Below are 9,579 nucleotides of genomic sequence, written 5' to 3' on the forward strand. Positions count from 1 at the left end.
GGGTTTTGCCCTTTTGTCAGCTTTTCAACGGCGATGTTGCGCTCCTTTTCTTCTTATTTTATTTCACCCCACTTTCGGTTGAGGCCGCTGTCACTGGCATTGAACCGCGCTTGTTTAAAAGATTGATGACCAACAATTGACTGCAGGCCCATATCCTGCCGCCCCCTTTTTCTCTGCTCCTGACATAATGCGCTCAATATTTATGAGCCGCAAATCCGGACAGACACTTCAAGTTTCCCGTAATCGAAGAAGAGCAATGAGCAACGGCCATGACCTGTAAAAGTTGCGGAATGATTTCATTAATTTAATGTACAACAATGTGACTTGTCACTTGTCAACTTTTTTTTGGTTGGAAACTTAACTCGGGGGTAAATCAGTTCATATTAGTCTAATGCCCGCAGGGGCGGAAGGAAAGAAGGCAGGGATAAAACTCACTTAGTGCCGTGGAAAGTTTGCCGACAACATGTCATTGATTTCATACACGCTGCATTCGCAGGACGAAGGCAAAAAGGACAGGACAAGGATCTTAAAAAGTGTCGTATGCAGGCAGCGATGATGCATCATCATGGTTGTCAGCCACATTTACTCGACATTTAACTTATGCCAAGAGCAGATGCGATGGAGAAGGCAGCTAGACGGAAAACTGAAAGGAAGGATGTGAAGTTCTTGGGAGAAGGGGAAATTAATTTTTATGTGCGACAAGGGTTGAGCTTTTAAGAGCAATAAATTTGTGACAAAGTGCTTAATGTTTTTTTACTTTTTGTTAAAATATTATATGTGGAATTTAATTGCCAAACACTTTAAATATTGTAAAGATTTAAAAAATTCGCTAGGCTAACACTATATTTAACTATTAAATGCACATTTTAGTTTTTAAATAAAATGTTATATTTTAAATATTTATTTTACCTCTTGAATATTTAATTTTCTGTTTAAAAATCACTTCTTTGAGAATTAAAATTAATTGTTATAAGCAACAAAGATAGAGTTAAACACTTTACAAATCTTAACCAAAACTAATGTATTTTAGTACAAGATTAAAATACTAAATTTAGCATTTAAGCTATCAATTGTAAAATTATTTGAAAAATGAAGATATCATATCTTTAATATAATCCGGTGACTCAAGATCCCTCCCTTATCAACCGCATTCCCAGTTCAAATGAGCAAATCCGGAAGAACAAATTAAGGATGTGGAATCAACACGAAATGAAACCCCTACACAGAGAAAAAAAAATACCAAAAATGGTCATCATTCGGGTATTTTTTCATATCAATTTTGGTCCCATATGTGGTCATACCAAAAGTATATTTTCGAACATACCAAATTGGTATTTTCGAACATATGAATGTGGTATTTTTCATAATAGATTGTTATGCGCACATATCAAATTTTGCTACAAAATTTTGTATTGTATTTTCTCTAACTCAGAAAAGCATTCTGCCACGAAAAAAAAAATGTGGGCATGGCTCAGAGGCCAAGGTGCTAGGTCCTGATATTATTTTGTGCTCGGGGGAACGGGGTTCAAATCCCGCTCACAACACAACACAACTTTTTTTTTTTTATTAGTAATCTTATCATATTAACTTTTTACCACAATTTTGTTCTTAATATTGTTAAGGAAATGTTAATTATGCGCCTTAAAAACTTTTTCCTTTCTCTGCCTTAGCCGGTTTTGAACCGGGGTCCTCTCGCATCAGAGTCGGATGCGTTACCTATTGGGCCATCGCGACAAGTTACACGCGAGTATATTAGCTAAACTTGAATGTAAAATTATCTCGTTTAAGCATGCTCAACTTGTAAGTGTGACCACAGCATATAAAGCGTTATAATACCATTGTATACCAGAAATACAACAAAAATACAACTTTACAGCCATACTATTTTTTCGAAGACTTTTCGGTGCCCCATTTGATATGAAAAACATATCAATCTTTGAAGTATTCATATTAATATGTTACGGATTCATATCAACATGGGTAATTGTTATGATTTCGTATCATATTGGTATGAATTCGTATTACATTTATATGGAAAAATTGATATGTACAAATTGAGGAGACAATATCAATCTGGTATTGTTCCGTTTTTTTCTCTGTGTAAATAACGCAGTCCGCTACTTTATCACCCAGAGAAATTGTCACCCCAGCGAAATGGGAAAGACCACCAGCTAACCTAATGACAGACCTCCCATCCATCCATTCCATTCGCCATCCAAACGATACTACGTCAGACATTTACGGCACTTTTCATTAGCAGCCACACTTGTTGTTGTCGCGGGGTGCCAAAACTTTCTTTTGTATCTATAAAATGTCTTGGTCTCAGTCTTTTTATTTTCCACCTCCCAACTACCCCAATTCTAGTGGCAGTTATTAACCCTTAACCACACGTTACCATTTATAACCCCGGACAAAGTGAACCGAGCGCGTTAAGCTGACAATGGCAACAAATTTTTTCCCTTTTGTCATCTATTGTGTCCGGAATCTGTTGGCAGCCACCATTCGATTGTGGTTCTTTTGCTCTTTGTCTGCGGTTTATGGCTTTTAATTCGAGCTGAGCCTCGATTCTTAAGGGCGACCAAGTGGATTTCGCAGAAGCATTTCCGGATATTGTGTGATAATTGCGAGCTGAAATTCGACATATTACGTTTGCATTGCAGTGGGAAAGTTAATTAATTATTTGGGATTTCAAAAAAGATCTCAAATCCCTTAAAAAATGAAAAATAAAGAAAATTATATATCTTTAAATGAATTAATTTTAAACATATTTTAATTTAAGGAATATAAAAAGAAAAAAGGTCAATAAAAAATAAAGAAAATTATATATTTTTAAAAATATAAATTTTCAAAATATTTTAAAAAATATATCAATTTAAATTTTTTTCCAAATCTATCTTAAGAAATAAAACAGATAATGCAGACGAGATAGTAAGCTTCAAAATCAAATGGTTTCGTTACACTTTAAATACAAGTGCTTGGGAGACTTTGATTGCTTGATTTTCTCGGACGATAAGATATCTATAGTAAACTAATTTAGCGAAATAATATCAGCTATAATAGGCTTAGATAGCTCGAGTGGACACTTCGCAATTTGATTAATTTTTGATAATGTGATTCGATTTTGATAAGACGCAATTCTTCGATGGCATATAAATTGATCTTCGATAGCGGGTCGTAGAACATTCGTTAATTGGACATGAAAATGAAAGCCATTACACTTTGCCTTTTGGTACTGGTTTCGGCCACTTGCCTGCTGACCACTCGGGTATGAAAAGTAGATAAATAAAGATAAATATAGTTTATGTTAATATATTTTATTTTCAGGCCCATTCCCTAGAATCCCGTGAAAGCAACTTGGACTATGAATTTGATTTTGAATCGGAGCTAGAGGATCTGCTGGATGAATTGGATAATGACAACGACTATATGGATGTGGAGGCCCAGGGCTTTATTAAAACATGCAAGAAAATCCTTCGCAAGGCTTTGAAAACAGTTCGTGGCACCAACTGCATTATCAAGGAGGTGGTAAATATCCTGAGCTCCTGCACCAGCTATGTGGATGCCATCGATGACTGCGGAACAGCCATTCCCAAGGATGTGGCCAAGATTGTGGATTCCGTGAAGCAGATTATAAAAATCTGCGACGATATTCTACACCTCCATTCGAAACTTTGTGCCAAGGATGAGTCCTCCGATGGCTCGATCATTAAGAACTCCTCCAAGTGCTTTTGGAAATTGTTCAAGGCCTCAATGAAGTTGACCAGGAAGATTAATAAGACCCTGAAACTGATTGCCAAATTGCCCTCAGATACCAGTTCCTGCTTCGTAAAAGCTACAAATAATGTCACCGCCTCCTTTAACTCTTTTTTGCCCAACATTGATGTCTGCATAGAGTCTATGTGAACTGTGTATAATTATATAGCTGATTAAATACTATATGTGCTGGTTTCACCAGAACAAAGTGTGAAAGACAAAGGCTTATATTAGTTGTTCATCTTCTTATTGAAGATAAGAAAATTAAGAACTTTGGTCAAGTAGCTATTTTTTTTGATAGTCCATAATGGCTCATTCAATTAAATTCTGTCTTTCCTGTTTAGATTGTGTTAGGTGCAAATTTTGAGGTTTTGTTTGAGGTCGCACGCGCGTGTTTATCAATATTATTTAAAAGACAACAAAGGAAGTTAAGTTCAGACGCACACATACCGAAGTTTCTATACTCTTGCAAATGATTCCTATTAAATTGAAAACAGTGGAGAACGCTTTAGTCGAGAGTTTCGACTATCAGATACCCGTTACTCAGCTGAAGGCAGTGCGAGTGAGATGGAGATATGCAGTCGTCAAAGCTACTCGCGCCATCTAGCGGCTGTTGCAGTTTGTGATGGCTCCATCTAGTGGCTATTTTAATTTTACTTATAATTTTTTAATAAATGGTTCGATTTAAAAAATTTCTTCTACATTTTGATAGGTATTTTTAAACACAACATTAATTGCGTTTTTACTTTTCCTTAATCTTTAAAGATGTGAGGTACATTGTAAAGTCCATTAAGGCGATTGAGGGCGTTAGAATGGCCAGGTCGGCTTGTCTTTTGATCAAAAACTTCTGAATGAAAGTATAATACCCTCTGAAAGCGTATAAAATATAAGTTAGGCATAGATAGTTCGAGTGGACCCACGTACTGATCTGATAACCGAGTGATATGGTCAGCATAATCCGACCCTATATAAACAAAGAAAAGTGCAGACAGGGACATTGGTTTCTCAGCCGTCTAGAAACATGAAGGCCTTTACATTTTTGCTCTTGGTTGCGCTTTCGGCCAGCTGTTTTTTAACTGCTCAGGTAAACATTTATATTTAATATTAAAGTCATTATATAAAAATCATTAAATTAAAATAAAATCCCAATTTATTTTATTTAAGGCTGATGCCATTGAATCGAGCGAACTGAGCTTGGATTTCGCGGATGATGACATTGACTTCGAAGTGAACGAATTTTTGGATGAGCAGGACGATGACTTTGAGTATATGGATGTGGAGGAACTCGGCGCTTTCCGTATCTTCCGGAAAATCCTTTGGCGTGCCTTGAGGACTGTTCTTGGCGCCGATTGCATTATCGGTGAGGTGACGAATGTCTTGGACGCCAGCAGCAACTACTTGAGCAGGATCGAATCCTGCGGCCGCGATGTCCCCGAGGATGTGAAGAAGCTTATCGGCTCCGTGAAGAAGGTTGTCCACCTCTCCGACACCGTTATCAACCTGCGCGCCAGGCTGTGCAAGCGGGAGCGTTTCATCCTGACCAGACTGTACCACAAGATTAGGTGCTTCCTGCGGGTCTTCGGCTCCACCATTAGGCTGGTCAGGCAGATTCCCAGGGCCTTGAAGATTCCCGGAGATGCCAGCCGCTGCGTTAAGAGTGCCACCGATGATATTAAGAACACTTACACCAACTTCATGCCCAGCGTGAAGGTCTGCGTTAAGAAATAAGTGAAGTGCATGAAATAAATAAATATGAATTTGAACATCTGAAAAAATCTGTTAAAATCTTTAGTTAATACATTTTGGTTAAAAAGGTAACAAAACAATTTTTTGTTGCGGCAGAGAGCTGACGGAAAATAATACCACTATATAGATTCCCTGCTCTTTATTCTTCTTTTACTCGTTTAATCAGTTATTAATGACCGAAACCGGTGTACTAAAATCTTCCACTCACATAAAGAAAAAATGTACTAAGGTTAATATCAAGATGAACCCATGTACTTAATTAAATACGGTTGCCTTTTAAATACTAGATAAGATAACGGCTACGCAAATCAAAGGGTTAGAAGATGGTACTTCAAAGGCAATCTTATTGATAACATAAGAGGTCCGGAATGGGCACTTGAAAACAAAGAATTTGATTGCTGATTGATAACTATTGGATTTAAAAAGGTTTGTTTCGATTTTTTTGAGACTATTTGATTAGTGATATAAAAAATACCGAAAATTAGTAGGCGATGTACTTTGACAGCCAGCCGAATACGTCAGAAATTTTCGTGCTAGACTCACAAATTATTCAGTTCGTGTACCGAGTGAACATGTCCCAGATAAATAATACATTTATCAAGTTGCGATCGCGTCTGCGGGAGCGTGATATCAAGTTGTGGGAGGAGCCGTACTATTTCGAGGGCGTGGGCAGCATTGAAACGGAGATGGACCGTTTGGCCAGGGACTTGAGTGGAGAACTTGGCATTGACCTGGCGGACTGCAGGTGTGCTTTGGCCGAAATGCAGGACGGTGCTCTAAGGAAGCTGGCAGCTCGCAGGGAGTTCAATGCCACCGGTTTGGCCACCTTCAATGTGCGTTGTGTGGACAGCAAGGGAGGCACATCGCAAATTCTGGAGATTAAGTGCTCGCTGGGAGGTATGGGCTCCGAACTTCAAGGCGAAGTGGCCAAGAAACTGAACTTGAGTGATCCCAGTCATGTTAAGTGCATTTCCGGAGGTCGCCTCATCAATGGACAGACAACTTTGGCCTCGCAGGTAAAGATATCGAAACTATAGTGTGAAATATCGATATTTTACACATCGATAATATCGAAACGATGTTGTGAACAATATCCATAATATCTATATATTGAAATTTTCCGATCTTTCATACTTTTTCCATTAAAAAAATCAATATTATCGAAACAATATTGTGAATATATCGAAAATATCGATAACTTTAAAACTCTTTTCGCAGGGCCTGAAAACCAATCAACAACTTATGGTAATAGTGGGCGGTGAAAACGAGGGTCAGCAGCTGCATGAACGCATCCAAAGGATTCGAGCTGATGTGGAATTAATTACGGATGCCGATCATCGCTTTATGGAAATGGAGGATCAAGATGGCCGGCCGATTTTCCTGCCACCCGATGAAAATCGATCACTACTGATGGCCATGAGCATGTACGAGGCGTCCAGAGGAGCCATGCGTCGTGAAAATTTCGATGAGGCTTTACTTTTGCTCCTGGAGGCCGATGAGCTTTTCTCCCGTTGCGACTCGAAATTTCTGGAGGCGGTGGATAATTATGCTCTGATAAATCTGGACATTGTATGGTGTTATCTGTGCCTGAAGAATATCACCCAACTGCCGGATGCCCAGCGACGTTTGGATATTTGCGAAAGGAGTTTCTTTAAGAGCTACGGCGAACAGTTCGGTCGTCTGTACTCGCTTAAGGGTACCAGTTGCCCAGAAAGGGCTTTAATTATGCGACTTCACCTGCTGCAGGGTGTGCTCTTTTTCCACCAAAATCGCCGGGATGAGGCCTATGAAAAATTGGAGGAGGCTTCGCGAGACTTGAATGAACTAAGGGTCGATGACGATCAGCTTTCGGCACTGGTGGAAATGGGCTATGAGGAATCGGATGCCCGTTTAGCCCTAAGATCCTGTGCTGGAAATGTGGACAGAGCGATAGAGTTTATTCAGGAACGCAAGGTGAAGATCAGCGAAGAACGCAGGAATTCGGCGCCGGCGAGGCAGGTTTACCAGGAAATGAGAGATGCCAATTCGGGGGGAGGAGAATGGGTGGATCCGCGCAGTGTTTGCCGACTCATGGAAATGGGCTACGAAAGGCGTTTGGTTGTGGAGGCTCTGAAGAGAACCAAAAATAATCTTGAACGCAGCTTGGATCTCCTGCAGCGCCACTCGGATGATCTCAGGGCCAATTTGCCCGCAACACCTGCTGTCGATGAATCGCTGCTTTCCACTCTCCAACAACTGGGTTTTCCGGCACCCAACGCTCGAGTCGCCTTGGAGACCACAGATAATAATTTCCGAAAATCCATAGAATTCCTGCTGAAAAGTTTCGTTAGCGAGGCCGAGCTACTGGGTGTCATAGAAAAGATGACCAAGTTAGTGGAAGACCTTGGACCTTCGGGCTCGAAACGAGGAAGCAGTAGTAGTAGCTCCACCACTCCATTGGTTAACTTATCCGGCAGCAAGATGAGACTAGTCAAATCGGTTCTCAGTCAGGCCAAGTCTGAAATAGAATCGTATAATGCCTACAAGAGATTTAATGAAGAACTCAGCGAAATTAATTCGCACTATTTGGACCTGCCGCTGGTGCAGGAAGAGCAAATCCTCATCGAGTATAGGAATCTGCTGGAGCGTTGATTTCTTTGAAAAGACTATTTAAAACGGAAATTACATATTTTTCTGAAATATATGTAAAGCAAAAGACAAAAATACCTCGTCACTTGATCTCTTATTATGGGGGATTTAAAAATACATTAAAACTGCCCCAGACCATCAAAGTCGTTAGAAAAATGAATAGACTTAAAATCAACATTCGATAAAAATAAAAAATCTGCAATATCGGAAATGGCCGCAGTTTCATGCTTCATTTAATTTAAAAATGGCATAAAACTGGAACATTCCAAGGAAATACTATATTTTAGGGCTTTAAAAAACCTTGTAACAAAGTAATTATTATAAAATACAAATAAATCTACTCTACAAATGGATTAATGCTAAGGTTTTTTTATTCAATAATAGGTTTATTCCATCTTGTTTGTATATATTTTCTTAAGCTAGCAGATCACAAAAATTAATCATAATTTGTTGGCTTTACTCCCAACTTCAGACACATTTAATTTCATCTCAAATATCACATCGCCCCCAAAAACTCAACTACTTAATGCCCGGCGAAGTATGCTATGCATTTTGGTTGCTGATGTTGCTGCTGCTGCCATTTGCTCGCTCATGTGCATAACGTCACAGTTTTTCACAATTTTCGATTGTGTGTTTTGTGTGTGCGAGTGGCTGACTTTGTGAAAATTAATAAGTTTTCAGACCCTCGCCAATCTGCCAATGCCATGCGAAAGTTCTGCAGTTGATGGCCAAATAATTTGTCGTCCTGTTTTGTGGCGTTATTTCCAAATCGTTAAACCTAAAATAAACTCAGTTCAGCTTATTTCGTTCTTCATTCTTCTTCGTTTTTCCCTTGCTCTTTTCTTTTTATATTTTCCTGTTTATTTTCGGTTCAGGTAGATTTATTATATATGCGAAATGGCGCACAAATTTTGAGTGCCTGACATTTTCACTTGACTGCAAGTTCTTTCACTTTTTTCTCGGCTAAATCAACCATGTAACCAGGTTTCAAAAAAATTACCATACCGAAAAGCCATTTTGCTGATTGTTTTCTATTTTAATAAATGACATCAATCTTTGGTTTTGGTCTGATTTTCTTAAGCGGCTAAAAACTGTTTTCAATAAATAACAAAGTTTTTAAAAGTCGTTTTTGTTTGCAATCAATAGAACAATTTTTTTTGTAAAATAATTTGTTGGCTCAATCAGACTATTTTTTTCAAGGGGTTAAATAACATTTTTTAGTAAAAATGTCTGGCTTTGGATGTCAATCGATCGGTAATTTTATTACGGGGTATTTTACAAAACCCGAATGGGTTTTAAAATAGTTTTTGTGCAGTTTGGTTGAAGCATTTTGCCCCCTTTTTTCCTTTTCCTCTGAGACCTCGCGTTATGACACGAAAATGCAAAAATTTGTGAGGCAAAAATCGCAAACAAAAATCGCAGCAAAGAAGAAGAAATGTCAAAATGTTGTTC

General features: G+C 38.6%; 3 protein-coding genes across 3 annotated transcripts; all 3 read left to right on the forward strand.

The window, feature by feature from the left end:
- Positions 1-3,111: 3,111 nt before the first annotated feature.
- On the forward strand, positions 3,112-3,975 carry LOC108057505 (uncharacterized). The gene is made up of 2 exons (XM_017141782.3): positions 3,112-3,265; positions 3,325-3,975. The coding sequence occupies exons 1-2, from the start codon at positions 3,197-3,199 to the stop codon at positions 3,901-3,903; spliced, it is 648 nt and encodes a 215-aa protein (XP_016997271.2). The 5' UTR covers positions 3,112-3,196; the 3' UTR covers positions 3,904-3,975.
- A 615-nt stretch (positions 3,976-4,590) lies between these two features.
- LOC123003326 (uncharacterized) lies at positions 4,591-5,519 on the forward strand. Its single transcript, XM_044395525.2, has 2 exons — positions 4,591-4,837; positions 4,918-5,519. Exons 1-2 carry the CDS (start codon positions 4,775-4,777, stop codon positions 5,479-5,481), a joined length of 627 nt encoding a protein of 208 aa, XP_044251460.1. The 5' UTR covers positions 4,591-4,774; the 3' UTR covers positions 5,482-5,519.
- Positions 5,520-6,010: 491 nt separating this feature from the next.
- Positions 6,011-8,404, forward strand: LOC108057511 (NEDD8 ultimate buster 1). The gene is made up of 2 exons (XM_017141788.3): positions 6,011-6,515; positions 6,718-8,404. The coding sequence occupies exons 1-2, from the start codon at positions 6,072-6,074 to the stop codon at positions 8,128-8,130; spliced, it is 1,857 nt and encodes a 618-aa protein (XP_016997277.2). The 5' UTR covers positions 6,011-6,071; the 3' UTR covers positions 8,131-8,404.
- Positions 8,405-9,579: the final 1,175 nt, after the last annotated feature.

This window comes from Drosophila takahashii, chromosome 3R, assembly GCF_030179915.1.
Source record: "Drosophila takahashii strain IR98-3 E-12201 chromosome 3R, DtakHiC1v2, whole genome shotgun sequence".
Taxonomy (NCBI): domain Eukaryota; kingdom Metazoa; phylum Arthropoda; class Insecta; order Diptera; family Drosophilidae; genus Drosophila; species Drosophila takahashii.

What these genes read in the sequence shown, in the direction of transcription:
- LOC108057505 (XM_017141782.3), top strand. Translation starts at nt 3,197, where the DNA reads ATGAAAATGAAAGCCATTACACTTTGCCTTTTGGTACTGGTTTCGGCC. An exon ending in CTTGCCTGCTGACCACTCGG is followed by an intron (nt 3,266 to 3,324) that starts GTATGAAAAGTA and finishes TTTTATTTTCAG; the next exon opens with GCCCATTCCCTAGAATCCCG.
- LOC123003326 (XM_044395525.2), top strand. Translation starts at nt 4,775, where the DNA reads ATGAAGGCCTTTACATTTTTGCTCTTGGTTGCGCTTTCGGCCAGCTGT. An exon ending in GCTGTTTTTTAACTGCTCAG is followed by an intron (nt 4,838 to 4,917) that starts GTAAACATTTAT and finishes ATTTTATTTAAG; the next exon opens with GCTGATGCCATTGAATCGAG.
- LOC108057511 (XM_017141788.3), top strand. Translation starts at nt 6,072, where the DNA reads ATGTCCCAGATAAATAATACATTTATCAAGTTGCGATCGCGTCTGCGG. An exon ending in AGACAACTTTGGCCTCGCAG is followed by an intron (nt 6,516 to 6,717) that starts GTAAAGATATCG and finishes CTCTTTTCGCAG; the next exon opens with GGCCTGAAAACCAATCAACA.